This window comes from Heteronotia binoei, chromosome 2, assembly GCF_032191835.1.
Source record: "Heteronotia binoei isolate CCM8104 ecotype False Entrance Well chromosome 2, APGP_CSIRO_Hbin_v1, whole genome shotgun sequence".
NCBI lineage: Eukaryota > Metazoa > Chordata > Lepidosauria > Squamata > Gekkonidae > Heteronotia > Heteronotia binoei.
In genome coordinates this window covers 97,373,428-97,400,173 of record NC_083224.1, presented here as the reverse complement: position 1 = coordinate 97,400,173, position 26,746 = coordinate 97,373,428, and the positions used below count along the sequence as shown (strand labels likewise).

The following is a 26,746-nucleotide window of genomic DNA, read 5'->3' as shown; positions in this document are numbered from 1 at the left end:
ACTACTTATGGAAAGCAAAGATGGTTTTTTTCTTTAGTGTAATATATGATTTAAACCCACCCACCCCCATTCCCACTGCATCAAGAAAGAAAACAGTGGTATGAGAGATGATATGCATTCTGGAATTTTGAGAAGGGTTAGCAAGTACAACCACACTGCCATAGATGGCCATACCTGCACCTCTATTACATGAAACATCTGGGGGGAGGGAATGAACGTTTATAATTTTTGTAGAACAAAAAATAGCACAATTGCTTATTCTAACTGATATTTATCCAACTGATATAAATTGTAGTGGGTGGCCTTAATAACCATCTTCAAAGCTTTGCAGAATTGGAGGACTCAAATGGGAATCCAGTTGAAACCAGTAGTAGTGAACGATATGAGCCTGTTACAATGGATTTTATTAAGGATGTGAGTATATGTATGCATTCTCATTTCAGCAGGTGCTAAATCCTAATCCTCTTCCCTATCTCTCAGCTCTTCAGTCTCCTCTCATATTTACCTCTATTTCTCAAGGTAATGGTCTTCTCCTCCTCAGTTCCTTTCTACTGTGGTGATGTGGTTGCTGAAGACAAACAGAGCAAGTGTCAAGCTCAGGCACTTGTTACTTTTTAAGATGTGGCTACCACTTGCATGTCATGGGAGGTGGCCTCAACTTGCCTCTCTTCTCATCCTTGTCCTCTCACTGCCTTAAATATACCTTAGAGCTGGCTGAAGAAATGATGTGGGGCAGGAATGAATGTGAAAAAGGGGAAGAAAGGAGTGTGAATGGTGCCAAGAATAAAAAGAAAAGACAGGAGTGTTAAGTGATAACAGGGAGGATAAAGAAGAACAGAACTTGGAAAAAGGATAAAGGAGCATGGAAGGCAGACAGGAAGTGGGAAAGCAAAAGGACACCAGGAAACACTTTGGAAATCACCGTGGTAGAGAAACTAAAAGTAATGCAATAATAGCAGAATATCATCAGCACACTCACTGCCATTGTACAACCACTCTATTCATGGGGAGTAGGGCTTGGATCATATACCTTGTTTCCACTGGTGCTCTTCAATGTCTGTTGAAGAGGCAGTCCTTGGCAGTGGAGCATGCATTCCTTTGGCAATGGCACTTCTGCTCACATGACACCAATGCCTTTAAAGGAGCTGAAAAGTGCCTAGCATGAAAGAGATGGAGGACTACCTCCACAACAAAGAGAAGACCAAGAGGAAACAAGGTATAAGATCCAAGGCCAAAGTTTAATGAAGCTGGTAGTCCCTTGGGTACTTCAACAAGAATACTTGCTAGTAAAAAAACAGTCAGACTTTCCAACTTGGTAGGGCAAGGGAGTCAAAGCAAGAGCTATTTATCCATGGCAAAGAGCACCAGAACAACAACAACAATTTTTATTTGTATCCCGCCCTCCCCGCCAAAGCAGGCTCAGGGCGGCTGGACAAATAGCTTAGCATAGTTCAGTTCACCTCTTCAAGAAACTGAACATGGTACCTGAACCAGCTAAGTTTGTCCATGATACAACAGGTAACCAGGTCAGCTGAATATAGTAAAGAGCACTGGCACTACCACCCAATACTAACTGGAGTTCAAGGAAGAAGAGGCAGGCAATGATAGAAAACGGTTTGTTTATAGGATTATAACAGGCTGACCCTTGCCGGCCAGTTTCGGAAACTCTTTCAGATGATTGTCCCTGTCCAGTAATAAACGAATGAATCAGAAGAGGAGGCTGAATAGAGGCATAAGCAATAACACTCACTGCCTGCCTGATACAATGGACAATCAATAGTAGGGCTGTAGATCAGGGTGCTAGTTAGCTGGAAAATTACTGCATAGCTGTGTGCGTCACGCTGGAGGGATCCTGGACAATCAATGAGGGAGATATTGATTTAGTTATTATCACTTCATATGCTCCAGACATTGTTAAATATACATTTATTAACAAGGCTGGGAGGGGGGCATGCAGAAACAGCAAGTCTGAGGAACTGCAACCTCTCCTCCAGCTGAGTCAGCATGCCCAAACTCTTCATCCCTGTCCACATTAACAAGACCTGAAGAAAACAAAGTAAAGACGCCATGGGTCTAGACCAACTGTTCCCTAATCTCTTCCCCCTTATTATGTATGTAGGATTCTAGGAAGGGACTATCCTTCCATCTCCACTGGAACCATTGTCAATCAAGTCATTAGAAGTTCTGATGCCAGCTTTTGTGAGTAAAGTTGTTACAAGAGAGAAAAGGTAAGAGTGACCTTTTAAACAGAAGGGGACAAGACTGGTTTCCCCATCTTAATATAGCAAAAAAGGAAAGCTGAAAAAAAATGGAACAGATGCAAAATTAAAAAAACAGGTGGGCCAGAATTTTAGCCTAAGTAACATAGCAGGTGGTGAGCTTGATTTTAATAAGAAATACCCAGCACTAAGGAAGATTACGTGTCTCCATTTCCCCTCCCCCATCTGATGGATAGGGTATCATCTGTTGACTTTCTGACTGCTTTTTGTGCTTTGAACAGTCTAGATCAGGGGTGTCAAACATGCATTATGGGGGCCGAATCAGGCCCCTGGAGGGCTCCTGTCAGCCCCTAAGCAACTAGCTGTCATCTGCTTCCCTCTCCCTCTCTCTTGCTTCCTTCTGCATAACAGTTTGCTTTGCTAGGCTTGCTCAATTGCACAGTAGCTACAGAGCAAAACCTCTATTTTCTCCATTGGCTATTTTCTCCCTGGAGGAAAAAGTGCAGGGGAGGCAGAGCTTGTTTTTCCAGGCTCTCTCAATTGCACAGCAGAGCTACTGAGCCAAGCCTCTCTTCCTTCTATTGGCTGAGGCTCTCCTCCCCCCCCCCCCCCACAAGTCCCCTGGGGAAGGAAGGAAAGAGCCAGAGCTTCCTTTGCCCGGTTCTGTGGATCTATAAGAGAAATACAAAGAAAGCACCTTTAGGACCAACAAGTGCTAACATTTTAAGCATGTTTTAAGTTTTTTAAAAATATATATTTGATTGTGTTTGTCTGTATCCTTTTTATTTTTATTTATTTATTTTGTACATTTATAGTCCGCCCTTTCCCATAAGGGCTCAGGGCAGATTCCAGCATGCTAAAACAGTAAAATCAACAATAAAACATCAGAATAGTTAAAACAGTTAAGTCAATAAATTAAAATTAATTATTTAAGATGGCATGGTTTGAGCACATGGGGCGTAATTATCATGGGCAGCCTTAAGTTGCCCTAAGATGTCAACAGTATTGACCCCAGTTGAAATGGCAGTTATTGCTGGGAGGCCAGTTAGATGGTATAATAGGAGGATGAGGACGTCCGCTTGCCTCAACCATAGACCTGATGGAACAGCTCTGTTTTGCAGGCCCTCCGCAATGGTAACAAATCCGGAAGGGCCTGAATCTCTGTAGGGTGCTGATTCCACCAGGTCGGGGCCAGGGTTGAAAAAGCCCTGGCCCTGGTCGAGGCAAGTCAGACATCCTTTGGGCCAGGGATGGTCAGAAGATGTTGGCTGGCCGATCATAATCGCCTTCGGGGCTCATACAAGGAGAGACGGTTCTGCAGATATGCCGGTCCCAGGCTGTGCAAGGCTTTAAACGTCAATACTAAAACCATGAAGCGGATCCGGTACTCAATTGGTAGCCAGTGCAGACTGCGCAGCATCGGCCAACTGCCTGCCCATACAGTTAGCAATTGTGCTGCTGCATTCTGCACCAGCTGGAGTTTCTGGATCAGTCTCAAGGGTAAGCCTGCATAGAGTGAGTTACAGTAGTCCAACCTGGAAGTGACTGTTGCATGGATCACTTTATAAAGTTCATATCTCTGCCACCTAATCTTAAATAGGTACTGACATGGCCCGGCCCAACCTGACATGGCCTGGCCCAACAACTTCTCATTTATGTTAGATCCGGCCCTCACAACAAATGAGTTCAACATCCCTGGTCTAGATGGAACCATGGTCATGGCCGTAATAACTCTCTCAGCAAGGATCTTGTTAGGAAGTACAATGGTGTTTCAGGCTGCCTTTCAATAGATGTGAAAGGGTCTTCATGTCTGCTATGGGGCCATCATTTTGAAGTGGTTTAATGATGTTGCAAGAGCCTGATTCTGAATGGGCCCACAACATAATGGGCTAGCTAAGGAGCTCTTGTTCTCCACCAGCACCTTTTCAAGTACTAAAATGCTCCTCACAGCTGTTTTGGTATTTGAAAAGGTACTTTTTTTGGTGTGTGTGTGGGGGGGGGGGGGGACAAAAACAGCCTCAGGATGAGGTCCTAGTAGAATTTTTAAATCACTTTAAAATGGCAGTAGAATCCCTATAGCTGAGAAGAGAACATTGTTATGTCTAGTTTGGTCCTCAGTGGTGTATACACATCCTTAGTTTTGCTTCAGAAAAGTCAGTTCATACCACTATCAAAATCCATCTTTCCCTCCAATGTGTTTATTCAATAGTACAAATTTCCTCCTTCATAAATGGCCATGCTGTATATAACATTCCATAAATTTTTACAGCCCTCCTGTTTGTATGCAAGTTTGTAAAATGCATTTAGCTCTGATTAAATGCACCATCAATAAAATTTCATGGGCTACTTCTGACACCTGACAACTTGACCTTTCCTCCTTTTAACATAGTCACTGTTTATGTGTTCACGAGCAGAGAGTTTAGACAAATTCAGGATTTGTCCTCAGTTATCTACTAGATCCTTCTCTTCCTCTTATAAAGAAAAAAGATAGGCACCACATATATCCACTAAGACAAAGGACAGGTAGCCTGGAGCTCTGGCAAATGCACAACAGACTTCATCCCTGCAAAAAGAAAGTTTAGCCAACAACGACATTCAAAAAGCGTAGATGAAACTTTTCTGGCTCCTTCCTGTATCTATTCAGTGGAGTATAAAGGATAGTCACTTCCAGAATGGCCCAAACAAGGATATAGGTGCATGAATCTGCTACACACAATTAAGTCAATACTAATGTAACACACTAAGGAACAGTGAAGCACAGAGATGTATACTTAAGTGTCACACATACATCACTACAGTCAGGTGATGTAGCAATTCCTAATATAAACATACAGGAATTATTTTAGGTAGATTATCTAATACAGCAAAACTATGATGCCAAGTTTTCACAAGTGACACTTGAATTAAGGCAACATACACTATATAGTGTGCAGCCAAGACAGAAATGATAGATATGCATAAACTAGTATATGCCTCAAAACCCATATAGCTCAGGTAGTATAGAACAGGTACAATGACAAAATGTCTTATTTCCTTCTGTTCTAACAGCTGGCTTTCCCACAGCAGATGTAAGAATATCTTCCTTTATGTATCTTTAACCTCCTTGGAAAAGGCTGGATTGGAATCCTGTGAAGGAATGCTGCCTCTATTGAGGAACTGGCAAGGATGCTAACATATTGTACTCCAAGAGGAGCGTCCTCACATTTTGATTAATGTATGTTTTTGTAGCACAAGATATTAAGAACTCTGTTCACCTGTAATTACAGTGGGTGGCTTATTTTGGCAACATGCCCTAGCTCTTAGTTGCCAAGTAATGAATAATGCAGTGTTCTGTGGCCTAATTTCCATGTTCTCAGCTGAAAATTTGGAAGATGTTGCATGCAAGGGTGCGTGTCTGCAAAGCAGAGATCCTCTGAGTCACAAGTGCCTCTATTTTATACTTGCTTGCACAACTTGTTAATGCCACCAGCTGCTCGCCAAGTTTGGAGTTATCTGTTGACTAATTTAATCTTCACGTAAAGCAAAAAGTGTTGTGTTGCTTTACCCCACAGAGCAGGGTTTCTCAAACTTTCTTTCCCGTGGCCGGTTATTTTTACACTTCTCCTTCATGACCCACTAAAATTTGGGGGTGGAGCCAGGAGACAGGAATGATGTCATTTCCTGTGGTATCAAGGACCAAGTGATGTCACTTCCGGGTCACACTGAACCAAAACTCCACCTTTTCCTGCGATGTCACTTCCAGGGCACTCTCCCAAACCTGCCTCTTCTTCGGAAGTAAATTCATTTTTAGAAAGGTTTCTCTGAAACTCATGCTGAGCCAAAATGGAAAGTGGGCAGTCCTCTCTTTTCACCCCCACACCTGCTTGCACCTATCTGTTTTTGTATTCTTCTCCAGCTTGCAAGCACTCCTAATGCTCATGTTAATTTGCTGCACCACCTACACATCCTTTCCACAACAGCACTGGCCAGTGTATGCAGTTGGAAGTGCTGTTGCCATTGCCATCAGGAATGCCAGCACTGAGTACCACCCACACTGGGCCCTGGCAGTTGCTGTACCTCAAAATATGCTGATACATTTAGTAGGCCCTTCCTTCAGCTGCTACTACTGGAACCCTGCCTCAAGCTACAACCAAGCTTGCTTGGTTTCAAGAAAATCCTTCGACAACTATTTTTCATACTTTTCTTTGGTTGAAACACTGGGAAATTGCTGTGAAAGGTAGCAGAGAATTGCACTGTAATTAATGAATTAATTTCAAATTATATGAAGTTCATACAAGCTTTTCTGCAGTTATCCCAAAAAGGATATTTATGAAGGGCTTGCAGCTTTTTATTGGCTGTGTTTCTCATGCCTTTAAAAGCAACCTGTTGTGCAGATACTTAGCAAGTGAACTACTTTCATCTATTTTAATATCTACAGGAGGAGTTTAATTTTGGTGTCAGACAGCTGTTAAAAGCAGGACCAGTAAAATGGTGTCAAGTTCATAGTACCATCTCTTCCAGTGCTGTTGAGATATACCGCAGTAATCTCCAATAATCCCACACCTCTTACTGTCACTCACTCACACAGAAATCTCATAGAAGGCCACCTGGCTTCAACTGGGGGTGCCAACTTTTCATTGGCAGAGCTCCTATGTCTGCAATAACAGTATGATGAACAGAAAAGTTTCATCCAGCAAAAATGGAAGGAAAGAAAGAAAGAGAAAGGGAAAGAATGAAATGGAAGGAAAGGAAAAGAAAAGAAAAGAAAGACATGGAAAGAAAAAACATAAACATAAGAGGAGACATATTGGATCAGGCCAGTGGACTATCCAGTCCAAAATTCCCTCATATAATGCCCAAAAAGCACCAGAATGTCCACCAGTGGGGCCAGGGCTCTAGAAGCCCTCCCACTGTTGCTTCCCACCCCCCCAGCACCAAGAATAAATGGTCTAATATTTTAAAGGTTTAATGTTTTAAAACTTAAATGTATTATTACTCTAATGTTTTATGCTTAAATGTTATTTATGCCAGATTTCTGTGAGCCGCCCTGAGCCACTTGTTGGGAAGGGCGGGATATAAATCATAAAATAAATAAATAAATAAGAAAGAATACAGACAGACCATCACTTGCAGGGAAAGAAAGAAGGGGGGGGGAGGGAAAAAAAGCCTTCCTCACCATCAGATGACCCCAGCCAGCAAAAATTCTGCTCAGGGGTTGTTTGGTAAAAAAACCCCAGCTACTGTAATGCCCACTCCCCGCCCCTCCCAGCTGAAAAAACACACACACACCCTTCTTTGCCGCCCAGGCCTCCTGGGGAAATCTCCCCAAAAGAACTTACTGCAAGGCACATGAAAGCTCATACTGTGCAGAACACTTCATGGGTCTAAAGTGCCAATGGATGCCAGCTTTTCTCTCAAACACTGGGAGCGGGAGAGAAGGAAGGAGAGGCAGCCCAGCTCCTCTCTGCACAACACAGAGATGGGGTGGGGCTAGCTTTGCTGGGGGCGGGGCTAGCTTTGGCTTTTCTTGTGATCCAGTAGTGATGCTTCCGTGGCCCGGTACTGGGTCACGACCCTGCAAATGGGAAACACTGTCACAGAGGAATAATTCTTCTTGCAGTTGATGCTCTATCACAGTGACCTGGAAGGGAAGCTTGCTGCTACAAGAAAGCATTGTAAGCTGAATTTAGTGAGGACCTGGGTAGAGATTCCCCAAGGAATTTCCCTAAAGAATTCATTATGGCTGCTTTTATGCCCCTCTTCCTCTGCTGACACACAGCCCAAGAATGTCTCTGCAAAAGCAGAGAGTGAATTCAGGAACTGGCATTTGGCCTCTGCTGCCTCTGGGACTTGCATGACTGGCCCAATCAAACACAGACAGATGGCACCAACAATCAATGAAAACAGTACAAAGCCTCCCAGTCAGCATGACTGGAGGCATCTGTGGGGTTGTGGAGATCCATTAGCCACTGGGAAGGATTTGTAATTATTTTAGAGTGAGGATGGAGAAAAGCTGTCCTTGCAGCAAAACTTTAAATGCATAATATGACCATTTGTGCATTATAAAGGATAGCTGAGAAACAGCTCCATCCAGTTTGGCAGCTATTTATTACACTCTCACATATTTCAGTCCATTGGCATGCATTTGCCTTGCCTCATAGGAATGTCACACTCATCTTCATTGGAGAAGACATGCCCTGTACCCCAGGAAATTCAGAGAGTTACATAAGAAAAACAAAATACAAACAAAAAGTTCACAAAGCAGCAGGGTATTGTTGGAGAAAAAAAAAAGTTTGAAGGGCTACTTGAACTTTAGCTAAGGAGTACTCAGCCTCTAAAAAGTTAAAAAGCTGCAGCAATACGGTTCACAAATTTAACTCCTATCCACCACCCTGATTCCTCTGCAGTTTTACAATCCATGATGTCATAGACACTACTGCATTGGAAGCACTGGATATTGCATTTTTCCAGTGATAAATGAGTGCTGAGAAATTTCCCCACAGTTGCAGAAGTACTTCTTTCAGGACAGACATTTGGATCCTGTGTAACAGCTGAGTACCAACTGTAAAATTAATGCAAAGACCCTCAAATCATCTTGAAAGACTCCAAGCTGGTCTCCCCCCTCCCCTGATAGGTGGAAAGACTATTGCAAGGCTGCTTTTTCATGTCTCAGGAGCTGTGCATTACAGACAACCTCTGCATGTGGGGAAATCTTGCTGAATTCTCAAAAAACATAGAAGCTGAGGAAGATCTCCAATAGTCAGAAGCACAGTCTGGGTGGTGGCCTGCACAGCTTCTTGCCTCTACTCAGGAGCACAATATTGCAGTACTGCAAAATAATAAAACACAAGGAAAATCTGAATAATACCTGTAAGTATTCTAACCCTTTCTATTCTAGTAGTTATCAGATGAAATAGTTACAGACAAGGGACACACTAGAGCAGCTGTGTTCTGAACTAAAGGGTATTGATCGTGGTTTTGATATGCTGGAATAAAGAGAGTCTGATATGCTGTGCAGAAACAGAGCCTGGCTGAGAAAGTAAACAGAAACTTTCTAACACTGCATCTCATCAGGACTAAAGAGGTGGGAACTACACTGTAATCTATACACTTCACATCATTTAAGAACTGACTGTGCATTTTGTGACAATTACAGAAACTTTTCCCAAAGAGATTTCTGGAGTTTTAATAAAGCAGTTTAAAAAAATCCTGCTGAATGACTCCTCATGTGATTATTTAATGGACCAGAGTCAGCATCAGTTCAACTAGCTGACCAGCAAGTTGTCATGCTGTGAAGAGAAACCCAAAACAAAAAAAGTCAATATTACATTTCTGTTGATAAAGCATAAAAAATGCATAGCAAAGATTAGGAAGGAGCAAACTGCATGGGCAGAAGATCCCTGAAAGCGCATGCAAAGCAGAAACGAAAGGGAAAAACAGAAACAGGGAAAGAGGCTAGCAAAGTTGAATCCATCTTTGTCTGCTATTACTAGTGCCATACATAGGTATAAGGAAAAAAAACATGAAAATGAAATGTATGGCATACTCCCACCCACTTTGGCCTCCGGCACTTTTTGATTCAACTGCATTTGTTCTCAAAATTCCCCTCTTGTCACTGCAGCTCCCCACTCAGTCCCCTATGATGTTCTGGGGCTCAAATGACTCTAGTGGGCACAATTGAGGGGACGGGGAGAGGGAGGGAAAGAAGACTGATGGGACTGGACTTCTACAGATTTGTTTGTACAGTGTCCAGTAAGACAGAGTGGCTTCAAATATTGCACAATGCAAAGAGAACCGGACACACGAGTTGATCTCCAAGACCCTTTTTATACTGTTCAGTTTGAGTTTCTGTGCACCTCCCTCAACATTTAGATACACGAGCACTCCTCATACTGGATGTGGTGTATTATCATATGGAAGCTATGCAAATAAGGTAATGCCAAACCTACTGAAGAGGCAGAAATTAGCCCACCCTGTTAATACTACTAATATGTCCAAAATCTCCAAAGCATTGGCAAAAACTCCCATCTCGACGCACTATGTATATTTCATGGGAATGATTATGATCCTATAGAATTTCTCATCAATTTGACAGGTCAACAATTCAAAAACCTCAGACTACTTTGAAATAATATGTTACTGGGTGCTTTTCAGAAGCCAAGGCCAATCTAGGGAACAGGAATAACACAGTTCAAGTTTCTATGGTGAAATGCAGCTCTTCAGGGAAAGCTAGTTGTATTTTCCTAAGTTTGTGTTTCCTTCACCTGTGAGCTAACTCCAGCATTTCACAAATCATCATCATCCATCTAACTGAAATACCCTCTAACAGCTCATCAGCCTTGCCTTCTCTCTAAAATAGCCCAGCTGAGCACTGTGAAGTTGGTGATTTTTTCCCCCTTTTAAGATGTCTCACTCACTCCATAAGTTCAAGACTGACAGACGAATTTCACACTGTGATAGCCCCCCATCGATTTTTCACTCGCAAGGAGCAACTTCACAAATTAAAGTTAACAGCACTGAAGAAACTTTGAAATAACTGGGAAAAGGGATATAAAGATGCTTGAACTGTACCCTCCTCACCAAAGGTTCAGTGTGCTGGGGACAAAGATGAGCTGAAAGACTTAGGGCCTTTCTGGACAATTAAAGCCTGAGATGGGAGCATTATGCAGTAGCATCGAAGGTCCAGAGAATTGCAGGATACTGTCTTGTTGGTTTGCCACACTAAAAGGATCACTCCTGCAGTGGAGTGGTACAGCCCAGGCATATGCTACCTATGCAGCAGTAATGAAAAGAAAATACACCTGAAATCCACAAAATGACACGGGATATGAGGGGAGTAGATGCTTTTTGTTAGCAATGTCACACTATCCACCCTCTTTGTTTTTAGCTCTTGTGCATCTCTGCCTGTCCTTTTACCAACTGTTACAATATTATTACTCTGTCCAATAGTGGTCTAAACCCTAAATGCCAGTTACAGGACTCCAGGACATGTATTCAGGACATGTGCATTACCCTCTACAGTAGTACTAAAAATAAAATATACCTTAAGGACACAAAAAGGCATAGGACATGAGAGTAGCTGTATATGCACTAAATTAAGAATACAACAGGTGTCTACAGGCATATTCTCAGCCCATACTTCTAATTAATATATGAATAAAGATGAGCTCCAGCAGAAAATACCCTTTCCTATGAAGGATGACTCCTTGCACTGGAGGAAGATGCAACACCAAGCTGAGCACAATTCTAGAATCCAGAACAGTGTTCTTCCCCTTGCCAAGGCAATTCAGCCTCACTTCTTATGATAACCTGCAATCGCCTCCCACTACTCAGATTACTTGGATCTGTTTTTGCTAGCCATGTTGACCTCCCAAATCACCTTACGTTCTCAGGTGGAAGGCTGAAGTTCCCTCCTTTAGTGGACTCCTACAAAAGCCTCAAACTTAGCGGGGAGCAACAGCAAGCAAAAGCAACAAATTCAAAGCATAATTTAAAACAGGTATGGAAAGTTAGTTCCTTCAGAATATTTACCTGCCTTGTTCACAAATGGTTTGCTATTAGCAAAGGCTGCTTCTATTCTTGCCCTCCAAAGCTCATTTTTCTGCAGAGACAGTTTACATTTTATGCTCAAAAGACTATTTTACAAACGTTATTTTAAGAATTATTCTGATTGCTTTAATCAGAATTAGAGTTTGTCATGGCAAAAGACAAGGGACAGAGGAAAGGCTATAAGTGGCAGCAGTACAGAGAACTGAGGAACGGAAACTATAAAGACCTGCTCAAAGCCTTCTGAAACTGCCCTGATCAGGCTACCATTTACCACCAATATGAAATTTTTTTAAAAAAGTGTAATAAGAGTATGGTTTCCATGCATTAAATTCTAATATATGCATGGTCACACATGTAGTATACATCTGATTTTCCTTGCCACAAAACAATGAGAAATTCAGTAAATTACTTACTGTAATCTCAAATTCTACCCCAACCCTGCAAATCCTGCATGTATAGCCTTAAGGTAATATCAAACAGTTGATGACCACTAACTGAAATTTTTACATTTTGCAAATATAATCACATACCCAACAGGGCAACTGGGACTTTCAGATGTAAACAGCCATGTTATACTGTTATTGAATATTTTTGGCATGTATCTGTGCTTTCTGTTTTTTAACATATTAATCCCAAAGCATTTATGGAGAAGTGCATGCAGTGAACAGCTTGATGAATAATTTTTTATTAACAGTCTTCTGCTTCCATACAGTATGCTGAATTAAAAGCACAGAAATCTGACTGCACCCTGTATAGGCTTTTGAGAATGACCCGCAATAATATTCTGTATGAGATTTACATTCCATTTTGCAGTCTTTACTAGGATGCCTCAGCAGCTTTCTGCTTCAGCAGTTAACAGAACCTTTAAAAGTCGAACATATTTTGCCTCTTCTCATATGAATTTTAAAGTGATGAAGCTAAAATTCTGTACCTAGACAGCTGCATAAATGTGTCTCGATGAATGAGACCTTAAATATGGAACATTACTGAAACCTGGCTACAGTACAAATAAAAAGAGGAACATGGTGTGAGTAGGGCATGTAATGGGCAACTGAAGCAGTGGGATAGAAGATTCAGCTATTTGGAAAAGGGCAGGGATATCCCCACAACCAAGCCTACTGAAATCTCTTCCAGCTTGATCCAGCAACAGATGCACATACAGAATCAGTTCTATGAGCCAATGTGTATACACAGCGACTTCCCTATCATTTTAGTGGAGAAGCCATGGGTCACTCTTCAATAATAACAGGGACTACCCTATGACCTTAAGTGCATCTGAGAAGGCAGATTTCTGTATTGCAGTGAATATATACAAACACTAAAAGTCATTTCAAGACTCAAAGGCAAAAAATGGGATATTTTAAAAGCAAATTGCAAAGAGTCAAGAAATGTGCTTTTGTTAAAGGAATATAAAATACAGCTGCCATGTCATGCAGCTACATATATGAAGATACCCAGCCTTACTTCTGGAGTGGATTTGAGGGGGGGGGGGGAAGAGTCTCTCGTGGTTACATACATGCACACACACAAACAATCCCCCCACTCCTCTAAACCCAACAAGCACCTTGCCAAATCAACCATGAGGTGCACAAAGAGTTATATAAAGAAGATAATTATAAAGGGATTTAATGCTTGGCGAACTCAAATTGCCAAGGCTTATGACAAAGGCAGTGCACATGCTTACTTAACTGGCCCAGTGCCCTGACTTTGCTCTTATGTAAGCAGCATAGCTAGATCCGCATCCCAAATGAGATTTGTTTTATGGAAAAGAACAGCATGGTCCCTTTGCTCCTGGGAATGGCAGTCAGAGTCCCACCTCCCTCTAGTTTTGCTCCATTCCTGATTAATGATCTTGTCTGCCTGATTTATGACCCACCCTGACAGATTAGAGTTTCCCTTTCAACCGCCCCCTTCCCCCCCCCCCCCAACCTCAGAAGGCACGGCCACACTCCACTGGAAATATTAGAGAATTATTAAATAAACATTCATACGTCATGTCTCTTCCCATCCTAAGCTCATCGTAGTCAACACTCAGCAGCCCCAGACTGTTTGCTTTTCATGCTGACAACAAACAGCTGGAGTGATTCATGGAGAGGCTGGCTACAATGTTTCATGTCATATATCATGCTAGCAGGGCTCCCTGCCCCAACAGAGATAAACTGATCAAGCACAACGGGCTGGAATGAATTTATGACAACACAAAATTGAGGAAAACAAATGGGAAGTGACCCAGTGGGCCACTAACCCAGACTCTTTCCCTGGCCTGCAATCTAGTTTGGTGGCAGAAAGCAAAATTGAACATTGGCACTCTGAATTAAGAGGCTGGCTTCTTAACCCCAAGAAGCCTTGATTTCAAGATGGCACCAAGCTATGTGGCCAGAGTCCTCCAGAGAGGAAAAAGACGAGTAGATTTGGCAGCCTGCACATAGGTGGGCTACTCCAGCGGAACATCACTGCTAACAGCCAAGGATATTCATAGATTGGGCTCTGAATAAGGTAATGTGTTGAAAGTACTAGGGAGGAGTGATGAATTTAAGGATGCACTAATGAGACAAGTATAATATTAATTACACAGTCTTAAAATAATTAAAACATTTCATACATTAAAAAGTATTTAAAATACAAATACATACATATATGTATGTGTATATATATATGTGTGTGTGTGTATAATTTAAAACAATTAACTAAAACAATATAAACACATAAAGCACACACAAAACTAGGAAGGAGGGCTAATAAGAGTTAGTGAGGGAATACCAAATCACAAAAAAAGTTGTCTCCTGCTGTTGGAAGACAACAACAGATAGAGACAGGTGAATCTCCCCGGGTTGCAAAGCTCCATGGTTTTGGTGCCACAATTCAGAAGGCCCTTTCTTGAGTTGCCAGCTGCCTAGCTTCTGGTAGTGGGGCTAAGACTACTGTTAGCATAATCTGAGATGGAGCAGCCATTGAGGGGCCAGGGATCTGGCTGGGTCTACTACCACTGCTTTCACTAGAGCCCCCTCCCCACTTCCAAAAGCCTTCATGCCATCCAGCCATGTCAGGAAAAGTGCACACATGTGGCTGAGATATTGTGTGGAGGGAGAGTCTGCAAATTAGCAAACTGGCAGGGCTAGATATCTTCAGGTATAATAGCCCCAAACTATATCAGCTTGAAAGGTCAATACTAGCACCCTGAACAGTGTCTGCAAACAAATGGAGTATAGGGGGGGGGGGGTCAAGACTGGAGTATTATGGTCCCTATGACCAACTCCAGTTAGCACACTGGCCACAACACTCTGTACCAACTTAGCTTCTACATAGTCTTCAAGGGCAGCCCCATGTAGAGTGCACTGCAGTAATCTAATATAGATGTTACCAGGGCATGCACAATACTGGCAAGATCTTTCCTGCCCATGAAAGGCTGCAGCTAGTGAAAGGCACTCATGGCCACTGCTGCCACTTGTTTATCCAACAGGATGTCTGGATCCAGCAGCACCCCCAAACTATGAAGTTGTTCCTTTAGGAGAAGTGTAATCCCATTCAGAAAAGGTGACCTAGATCCTGGTCAGATCTCCCTCCCCCACTAGCAGCTTCTCAGTTTTGTCAATGCTATGACAACATGGAAGAATAGGTAATAGTGGAGGCTGTTGTGGAAAGACATATATGCACCAAGAAAGGCTGGGAGAGTTGTTTCAAAGAAAAGAGCTGGCAGCAGCAAGGCACAGAGCTTGCAGTCATATGAACATCTGTGTGCATTATTTTTAGATATCAAACTTCATGGTAACAAAGTTTGAGCCTACTGGCTTCACTAAAACTAACAATATTTTATTCAAGGTATGCACACACACTTCTCCAGATATACTGAAATGGAAATTACCAGTCCATACATACAGGTAGAGGGTGAGCAGAAAAATTAGCATACAGCATAATCAAGGTGTTTAACTGGTGCAAGGACCAAATTAGAATAAAAAGTTTAGTTAGCATGATCACCGTTTGTTTGGGTTTAATTGGGGTGGGGGAATAGTAAAGGAAATAAATATATCAAAATTGGAAACTGATCACTTCTTATTTTCGCAAGCCTTCACCAGACAGAGAAGGGAAGAGACTAGAAAATTAAATTCTAAGTAAGTCCTGTTGTTTACAGGCCACACCTATAGTAGTGCTCCTTTGTCCCACTGAGTTGTATTTACTAGCTACCACACCAAACCCTGCAACTTGGAATTTAGAAGTAATTGAAAAGCATGGGATAGGGTCACTCTTTCTTTCAACAAGAATGTCTGCGAGGGTGGTATTCACAGAAGGCAAACCCTAGGAGATGCTGTTATTTCACCACACCATATAAGTTAATTAGATATAGCAAAAGCTAAAAGTTATATAATGAAAAACTGAATCTCATGTTGCAATCAAATAAATAAATAAAGTTGCTAATGGACTCCTGCTATTTTCTGCAGAAACTATTCTGTCAATCAGCAAGTCATTTATGAAGTATATAAAAACATTAGACTCTAACAGCAACAATTTTCTTTTAGATTTCATATATATGCTAAATAGTACAATTTTATATACTAAATTATGCATTTGATGTTGTTAAAACACTAAAATTAGTATACATGTGAAAGGAAAGAATTGCATAGCTTTCTGAAAATTTCACATCTCTACCTGGAAGATCTGTTTGACTTCCTTCCTTTTAGTCATCTTGAAATTATGTGAAAATCTTCACTTTCAGCCTCATCATGATTATTTTATATTTTCTGTGCTTCTGCTGGTTCTTTCTTGTTTTGGGAGGGATGAGGTTGGGTGTTTCTTAAGTGATATATTATGACTCTGGTATTACTTTGTTTGTAAATTGCTTGATAAAGTTTCTTCAGTTAAAAGTGGCACGAAAGTATTTTATGGAAAGATGCAGTCTCCTGTAAGGAAAGCCACTAGATTCAAGCAATGTTTTTTCTCATAATTCTAAATCTAAACGCAGATACTGGAAGACATTATGGAATTCCTTATGTTCAGTAAAGGATAAATAAAAAATCTTAAATGTTACCTGTCTTATTACTGTGACAGTGTATAAAATGAAGTTCAAATAAATTGAGAGCGAGAGAGACTGAGGGTGGGGTGACTGATCTGAGGCAGGAAAGATGGCAAAAACGAGGGGGGGGGGGCAACCAGCACATTTTCTTTTAAGATGGCTAAGTCTCTTGGCATGCAAGAGATCCATCCACAAGAAGTGCAACACACACATTCCATTAACTTTCAGCCCAAGTACATTAGCTGTGCACCAAAACAAGGACAGTTTACTGTATTGTATTAGCTAATTAAAAAGATACTCTCCATGCCTAGATTTTGTTTTGGAAAGGGGAAAGAAAATGAATGTCATTCTTATAAAAGTAGAATCAATAAAGAGAATCACTGCTAACTCCATTAACCATTGTTCTAAATGGACAGCCCAGCTGACACAGGTGATAAACCATGTGCTTCTAAACACTTTTTAAAATGCTAATCAGACATTACATGGAGCTTAACACACCAATCAATAATACCCAGATTTAAAAGCAAAAATTAAAGTTATGAACAGGATAAAGTGATCCCACAGAGAGCTCACCACAAGCACCACCCAAAACAAGAAAAATGAAACCAATTTAGCTCCAGATTAAGAACCAGGAACTGGAGATGAATCAATTTAGCTAGCTAGGCTGGGTCACCATATATCATGGCTTGGCAGTGCAAGTGGAAGCAGCTAGACAGTAGAAATAAAAGAACACCTTCCTTTTTGCGGGCCCCGAGGTCTGATCTCGGTTATCAATTAATTTAACAGAGCCCTCCCCTTCACACACAGCTCCCTAGCTCCTTAACCATCACGACACAAACTATTTATCACACACAAATCCCTGAGGAGAGGGAGAAAGCAGCAGGAACCTTTATTTCTAAACAGTCTGCTTTCTACTCTCCGCAGACGTTACAAACCTTTAGCTAAAAGGCACTAACCCCCTTTCCACAGGGGACTTCTTAGGAACTAAGGAGGATATGTTGTTAAATACAAGAACAGATATTTAGAAGGCTACTTTTTAAACTATAGTAGCAGTTCAGTGGCCAAGTGTAATTTTTTAATCTGAAAATCAACTAGAGTTTAAATGTCCCATGATGGGTAAGGAGCTGTCAAAAAGAGGGAACAATGCCATTTTTCATTATCATAAGCACTACCTGCAAAGGATTTAAGTTCTGCAAAGGTACACTGAATAAAGCTTTTTAATAATCTGATCAAGGGAGTGGTGCTGATTCATCATCTGGACACAAAAGTTGTACAGCGTATCACAACTTATCAGCTTTCTTATGTTAAAGAGTTTCAGTTTTGGAGGACTGGAAGACAACTGGAATGTCACTAACCTATCTTACTGAAAATAACTGAATTGCCCTGTCCCCTACATAGAAGGCAACATTTGTAGATTTCTGAGCAGTGCATGAAACATGCAGCTACACAGCATTTGAACAGAAACAAGTTCAGTGTATAAAATGGAACAATTTGTAAACTGAACATGTGGGATAAAAATTTAAAATATATATATTTTATTATGAAAGTAAAATTTCAGAAACTAGCCAGCAAGCATTTGAGTATCCCTGAATTTTTCATCAGACTGATCACTTAGTTTGCACATCTATGCTGTTATGCCAATAAAGGTTGTGGTTGTTGATCATTTAGTAAACCAGGGTGAGGGGATGATGATATTAGTAAACCAGGGTGAGGGGATGATACCTCTGTCTACAGCTTGGAGCACATGAAGTGTTGTTAGACTTACCTGCTTACATGCTAGGTGCAAAAATAATGGATTGCTTAGCTTTAACTGATTTTTTTGTTGCCCCTAAACATACTAACAATGGCAAATGTCCTTTTGAAAACACTGTTTTTTCACAACTTCCTGTGCTTTATCTGAAGGCTGTTGTGATTTGCAGACAGAGGGGCTTTCCCCACCACATCCAACACCCCCATACTCCTTTTTCGTTGCAAGCCAGGTTGTATTTTACATAATATCCAAAGCCTCAACACACTGCTTTCATACTGTATTTCCAGCCAGTGACTGTATCAATTGATTCTCAGGTTAGTTGTGTTCTGAAGATTTCAAATCTATCTACAACACACACACACACAAATCTGTCTACAATACACACACACACAAATGTCACTGCACACAACACTGCTTGACTGCAAGACATTGCAACAGTCATTTATCACTTTGATCTCCAATCTTTGATGCTGCTTTGTCTTTGGACTTTGGTGGAGCAAAATGAAGATCCTGTCCCATGCAATTCATTCCCAGTGGAAAGAAAGGTTAAAATAATCCCAATCTCTTACTAAAGGAGAGCATGTAAAGTGAGGCTGCTAAAAAATAACAGCGCTTTGAAATCAAAGATAGTTTAACATAATAATAATAATAATATAATATTATTTAATTTGGATCCCGCCCTCCCTGCCGAAGCAGGCTCAGGGAGAGAACTTTCCACCATCCTTTTTAAGGTGACAAAAACCTTAAAAAGGGGAGTTGGCAATGAAACATGAAATTCTCCCACTATTTTTCGATCAACATACTCAAAAGGTGTCCCCCCCCCCTTCCTATGATGAAGAACTTCCACAACAGATGAACAGATTGCACCCCTACTATAGAAATATTTGATTTTCAGCTACTCAAGTAGCAGTGGAGAGTCTAGGGCATTGGTGGCCAAACCTACTTAACGTAACAGCCACATAGGAAAAATGTCAGATGTTTGAGGGAAGGAAGGAAAGAAGGAAGGAAGGAAGGAAAATAGATGGGAAGAGGAAGAAGGGAGAGAGAGGTGCAAAAAGCAATTTTAACTTTAAATGAGTTCTTCAAGCCACCAGCTCACTTGGCTTGGAGAACTGATTTAAAGAGAGAAATGCCTTCTCCTAGCCGGTGCCAATGGGATGGTGGGGACTTTGAGACCCACACAATACGTATGAAAGAGCCACATGTGGCTCCCAAGCCACAGTTTGGCCACCTGTGGACTAGGGCAAAAGCTGAAGAAATGCAGCAAACCCTACAGCATGTGACATGCTGCTTAATGGCTAGTATCCCTATTAGAAGGCTTTTGCCATAGCCAAGGCAGCAATTCCCAAGCCATACTCACTTTTCTATGTCACTGTTCTTGCAGGTCTTTTGCATGGGCTCCTGTTTACTGCTCTCCCCATTACTTGTTGATGGCATTTCTGTGAATGGAAATAGGGCCCAGGTCAGTTAACGGGAATATTTAATTAAAGTGAGGTCCCACAGAAGCCAAAAGATTCATGGACTTTTCCTGAACTGGTTTCCAATTGAAGGAATTGTACAAAGAATATGCTAGTTTCCCCCATCGTACAGGCATATCATAGGGATTGGTATTGCTATATTAAGAGTGCATTTCTGATTGTCTCAATGTAGCAGACCAGTAAAACTCATTGCACAAAACTTGTGGAAGTGATGAAATCCATGGACCATTCAAAGGCATGTAACTGGTTATGGATGCCTTCCTCCTACATATTGCTGCTACCTACACACCACAATGATGTTGTATCACACACCAAGAACCAATCAGATTGATGGCAGTTGTTGAACTTATTCTCCACTCCAGTTCAGAATATTTCTCCCAATTGCTAACTCTGTCAGGTTGGCCTTTGAAAGTGTTGTTCAGACCAACATTGGTACTTCATGTTATTACTATTTACTAGCATGCACACTACCTCTAGCATTTTAAACTGTATGCAATGTCACTTCAGAATGCTGACGGTGTGATTTTCTGGTTTACTTTCCTTTTGCTAATCTGCTGTATCTCATTCTTCTTGGTTTGGATAGTTATATGGGGAACATGGTACCTTTTGATTATCAGGATTCATTTCAAGATTACTGAACATCCTAGAACATTTTTCTGTATATATAATGTAAGATCTGTTTCTTGAGGTGTATGACAACAGAGAGGTACCACATTCCCCATATTATCATCCAAATCAAGAAGAATGAGATACAGCAGGTTAGCAAAAAGAAAGTAAACCAGAAAATCACACTCTAATTTTCCTGATTCCAGAGTTTTAGTTGGTTCAGATTTTCTACTGGACAACAAAAACAGCACCTGTTTTCAGGAACACAAATAGCTTGTCAGGAGGATTTTCCCATCAAAGCCTCAATGACAGAAAGCACAGTTTGTTACACTACTTAGAAACCCAAGTATGAGCACAGTTAGACTGTATGTTTGCACATGCCAAGGTTTATAATAATGCAAGTATTGCCAAGTCTTTGCCAACATTTAAGCCAGCTGCATACAGGCACCTTACACTCACCATCACTTGCCCATTTAGAGAATTCTGGTGTTATTCGGGTACTAGGTGTGCCACCACTGAAAAGAAAAAAAAATAGTAAAAATGAATCACATGAAAAACCTCTACACTACAGCATACATTTTCATCCATTATTACTATTAAGAATGTAAGAGAAGTCATGTTGAATCAGGCCAATGCTTCATCCAGTTCACTGCGTGGCCAATTCCACATTTAATACTTGCCTCCCTTCTGTGCAGGGCTCCTCATGGTGGCTTTCCCCTGGATTCTGCACTGGCATACCTGGAGCAGGGTTTGCTTTCTCCCTGCCCCACACAAACTCAAGAGCTGAGAGCGAGACTGGGACAAAGGCTAATGCGGAATCAGTATACATATCACACGGTGGTCAAAATCCAGGTGCCATCAGTAGAGCTCCACCAGTGGGGGGCCAAAATTCCAGAAGCCCTCCCACTGTTGCCTTCCAAGCACCAAGAATATAGAGCATCACTGCCCCAGACACAGTGTTCCATATACATTTATTTTCATTTATTTATTTATTTTATTTATATCCCACCCTCCCCACCAAAGGCAGGCTCAGGGTGGCTCACAGGTTGGGGTCAAGCAATGACCAAACAAGATAAGACAGCAATAAAACATAAAAACAATTATTAAAACATCAGTATCAATAGGTGCTAGTGCAATAGTTCATACAAATAGTTAAAATTCCGATGGAAGCAATATAACTGGATGGTCAGTGTTAGATGTTCCAAAGAGGACCCCGGGTCACCTTAGTGTGGTAAGATAAATCCAGAGTAATGTTTAGATTTATGGGCCTAATCTGTTGCTATAGAAGTTACCATTATGGGAAAGCATGGTGGAAGAGCGTCGTTTTACAGGCCTTGTGGAACTGAAATCTCTTGCAGGGCCCTAACCTCCTCCAGCAACTCATTCTACCAGCTAGGTGCAGCAACGGAAAAGGCCCTGGCTCTAGTTGACTGAAGTCTAACTTCCTTGATGCTGGGAACTGTCAACAGGTTTTGAGACCCAGACTGAAGTGCTCACTGGGGCATATATGGGGAACGGTGGTCCCTAAGGTATCCAGGACCCTGGCCATATAGGGCTTTAAAGGTTGAAACCAGCACCTTGAAGTGAATCCGGTACATTATTGGTAGCCAGTGCAGCGCTTTCAGCACAGGCTGAATGTGTTCCCATAAAGGAACTCCCATTAACAGCCTGGAAGCAGCACTCTACACTAGCTGGAGTTGCCGGATTTGGGACAAGGGCAGCCTCATGTAGAGGGCATTACAGTAATCCAGCCTCGAGGTGACTGTAGCATGGATCACAGTTGCCAAGTCGTCGCGTTCGAGAAAGGGGAACAACTGCCTTACCATCCGCAGATGATAGAAAGCTGACTTGGCAGTGGCAGCTACTTGGGCCTCCATTGTTAGAGAGGGATCCAAGAGCACCCCTAAGCTTTTAACTTTGGGCACAGGCATAAGCTGCACTCCATCAAGGGTCGGTAAACGGACCTCTGGTCCCAGACCACGACGGCTTAGATACAGGACCTCCATCTTTGTCGGATTTAATTTCAGTCTACTCAGCTTGAGCCACCCCGCCACAGCTTGTAGTGCTGTGAACAGATCATCCGGGGTGGAGTTGGACTGGCCACCCATCAACAGATAGAGCTGGGTGTCATCTGCATACTGGTGGCAGCCCATGCCTCTGGGCGAGGGGGCAAACATAGATGCTAAATAGCATCGGGGAAAGAACCGCTCCCTACGGCACACCACACGTAAGTGGGTGTTGTTGGGATAGTTCATTCTCAACCGCCACCCTCTGTCCTCGACCCTGGAGAAAGAAGGAAAGCCACTTCAAGGCCAACCCCTAGATCCCAGTGACGGCGAGGTGATGGGTCCACAGCAGATGATCGACGGTGTCGAACGCCGCCGACAGGTCCAATGGCATCAGCACCGCCAAGCCACCTCTATCCAGGTGCCTCTGGAAGTCATCTGTGAGGGTGACCAGAACCGTCTCTTTCCCATGACCTGGGCTAAAGCTGGATTGATGTGAGTTAAGCACGAAAGTGTCATCCAGAAAACTCTGAAGCTGCACTGCTACCGCCCTTTCAATAATCTTGCCTAAAAATGGCAAGTTAGACACCGGCCGATAATTTGCCAATTCAGCTGGGTCCAGAGATGGCTTTTTAAAAAGGGGACTGACTCCTTAAGAGGCTGGGGGAAGGTTCCTTGAAGAAGGGACCTGTTGACAATTTCCTGCAGGGGAACCAGTAGCTCCTCCCGGCTGGCTTTTATTAGCTAGAGGGGCACGGGTCCAATCTTCAGGTAGTTGCGTGTGCAGTGGAGAGTACTCTGTCAACCTCCTCCAAGCTGAATGAAGTGAAATAATCCAAAACCTGACTAGAAGACGTGCTTGGAGCCTTGAGTTCATTTACTGTTTCCATAGTGGCCAGGAGGTCACGGCGGAGTGACAAGACTTTATCTGCAAAGAAGTTCGCAAAAGCCTCAGAGCCAATGTCCAATTCTCTAGCATTTGGTGTACCCAGCGGTAGGATAGTTAAAGACTGAATTGCCCTAAACAACTGTGCTGGGCACGAGTTCGCAGATGCAATCATAGTCGTAAGATATATTTTCTTAGAGGCCATGACTGCCACCTCATAGGATCTCATATGTAACCTATAAGCTGTTCTTGTCATTTCGTCGCGGGCTCACCGCCACTGCGTCTCTAGCCGTCTGAGCCTCTGTTTCATCTGCCACAGCCCTGGCGTGTACCAGGGCACCTGCCTTTTACGGGGGCGCAGAGGACGCCTGGGAGAGATCTCATCGATGGCTGTGGTGAGTGTTATGCCAGGCCTCCACTAGCTCAACTAGAGAATCGCCAGGGAGCCAAGGATCCTGGAGAGCCATCTGGAACCACATAGGGTCCATTTGGCTCTGCGGGCGAGCTAAAATATGCTCGCCACCCACACAGGGTTGGAGTGGAGTATTCAGACAGGCCTTCAGGGCATAGTGGTCCGACCACGGCACTGCATCAGCAGTAATACGGTTCACTGTAATTCCCGCCTCAAAGATAAAATCCAGAATGTGTCTGGCCTGATGAGTGGGAGTTGTTACATATTGAGAGAGTCCCAGCACCGCCATGGATGACACCAGGTCTGACGCCAATGTGGAGCCCATGTCATCGGCATGGACACTGAAGTCACCCAGGACCAAAAGTCTAGGGTGCTCCAACGCCCAGCCTGCTATGGCCTCCATAAGGGTCGGCAGGGCACTGGCCCGTGCAGCCAAATAGCACCTCAACCACCATGCCAGCACATTCAACACAGGTGATCCTTGGGGCCAGGAGTGCCCAGAAGGAGTAAGCCTCCCGGATGACTATCACTACTCCTCCCCCCCCCCCCGTCCGCTAGTCTGTGATTGGTGAAGGACCGAGAACCCAGGGGGAGCTACTTGGGAGAGAGCAACTGTCTCCCTGTCTCATACCCAGGTCTCAGTCACTCAAGCCAGGTCCATATTCTGCTCTAGCAGAAAGCCCCGCAAGAAAGAGGTCGTTATTAATCAACCTGGCAGTGGCTAACAGCCACTGATGGACCTTTGCTCAATATTTATCCAATCTCCTCTTGAAGCTATATTTATTTTATTTATAATCTTCATTAATTACATAGTATTTTAAAAAATGTCAAGCACATTACAGAATTTGTGCTGATCCTCACAACTGTGTTAAGTAGATCACTATTATTCCCATTTCACTGATGGGAAAAATGCTCCTTTTGGAAGGCAAACAATGAGTTTATGGCAAAGGTGGGACTAATTCCAGTTCTAGATCTAATTGTGGTCCTATGTAGGACTTGAACAGTCATAGTAAAGAAAAAAACTTTCTGGATCACATCAGGATTTGTCTTAGAAGTATATCACAAAGATGCCTTGTTTATGTGTCTTCTGAGAAACTCAGAACCATATCCAATCATATGTTTAAAACAATATCCCACCCTTCTTCCATGAAACTCAATGTGGGGGCTAGCGCCAGTGAACCATTTAAGTACTTAAGACTTGTACTATTAAACTAAATCCCAGTACTATGCGAGTGAATGGGTTATAATAAAAAACAACAAAAAAGCTTCAGGACAAAACAATAGTAACATTCTATGCAAAAGAATTCAGTTCTATATGCAGACATTTTACAGGTCTATGACTGCTGAGTGACTTACAACATGTGAATAAAGGTAAATGTTATGGTATCAGCTTTATAAAGAGGGCACAAACTATGAGCCTGAGAGATTAAATTAAAATTGAACCTTACAGATCTTGAAGTCTTTTCCATTAAGTTTTATCACAACCCTTAAAATTAGTGATATGGCACCCCTGATTATTCAAAGAATGATCTTCATTCAGATCAATGTTCTCAATAACTATGGAACTTCCACTTGTACAGGTTTTTGATGTCTAGAGGTAACTTCACTTGTTTTATGTTACTTCATTTTTTAAATATTTGCTTTTATTATGTTTAAACTGTTACCCATTCTGGGCTCTATGAATGGAACACTAACAGAGTTCCAAAAAACTTGAGTTCTTACTTTCCTCTAAAGCATTCAGGATTAACTCACTGTCAATTCAAATTACTGAAGGGAAGTCATCTGATCCAGGCAGATAAGCATTTTTATGAAGTGAACCCTGATTTCAAGCCATTCTTTGCAACAAGCTAAGCAGTAGGAAACTGCTCTATCAATCGCTTCAGCCTTGACCTCCAAGGCTCACTCTGTCTAAGAGAGTAGGGCAATGTAAGTGCTGTTTCACTGCAGGGCAGAGGGCTTGAAAAACCAATTCATTTTTTACCTCTCTGTTAACACCCATGTGGTTATTTGCCCGAAGTGCTTCCTACAGTTTTCTGCAGTGAGGCTTATATAGAACTACAGTTGTCAGCTTACAGCAACCTAGAATACCAAACCAGTGCGGTAAGAACCACAGCTTGTAAAAGTGGTCCACCCCTGAAGACTTCTGTATAGTACTGGATTCCAGAATGTACTAGTGTATTAAATTGTTCCTGCCACCAATTGTTTAGCCTGATGAATCTTATTTTGTATACACATTGGTACGCTGTTAACCAGCAGTGGAGTTAATCCTGCCTATGATTTAAATAAGGCAACCTGGGTAATTAAACTGTTGGGAAGCAAGCTAAAGAGCCAGTAGCTGAAAATTGTTAGCCACCCTGAGCCTGTTAGGGGAGGGCAGGATATAGTTTTGATAAAATAAAATAAATTAGGTATGAATTCAATGGGCCACAATTTACAGCCCCACTTTATGCCTTATTCTGTGGCAGTGATGGCAATGAAGAGTATCCTTCTTTGCCACGATTATGCATAGTAGAGTACTAACTATGTTGTGGAACTGTTCTGTGTGATGAAGAGCTTCCTTCATCACCCCCACCAAAAGCTTCCTTTTCGTGCCCAACAGTAAATTATGAAGAATTCTCAGCTACTCACTGTGCTGATTTTGTAAAGCATTTCTTTTTTATTTTTTAAAAAAGATGTTTCGATTATTATTACTCAAGGAAGTGGGTAAGACCTTTGAGGAAGCAACTGGGCCTTTCCTGGTAATAACTGTCAATACTTTACTGCTGAGAGAGACATCAGTCACCTTGGAGACAAATGCAATATACTGTATTTTTAAAAAGCCTAAGATCTGCCAAGCAGAAACTAAACAGTTCC

General features: G+C 42.1%; 1 protein-coding gene across 6 annotated transcripts in view; it reads right to left on the bottom strand.

Moving 5' to 3' along the window:
- Window positions 1-26,746, bottom strand: part of RNF220 (ring finger protein 220) — a 537,115-nt gene that overhangs the window by 16,585 nt on the left and 493,784 nt on the right. For all 6 annotated transcript variants that reach the window (XM_060231695.1, XM_060231698.1, XM_060231697.1 and 3 more), the window contains 2 exons: window positions 21,049-21,104; window positions 19,866-19,944 (listed from right to left, as the gene is read on the bottom strand). In XM_060231695.1, the coding sequence (XP_060087678.1) occupies window positions 19,866-19,944; window positions 21,049-21,104 (135 nt within the window). The remainder of the gene's footprint in view (window positions 1-19,865; window positions 19,945-21,048; window positions 21,105-26,746) is intronic.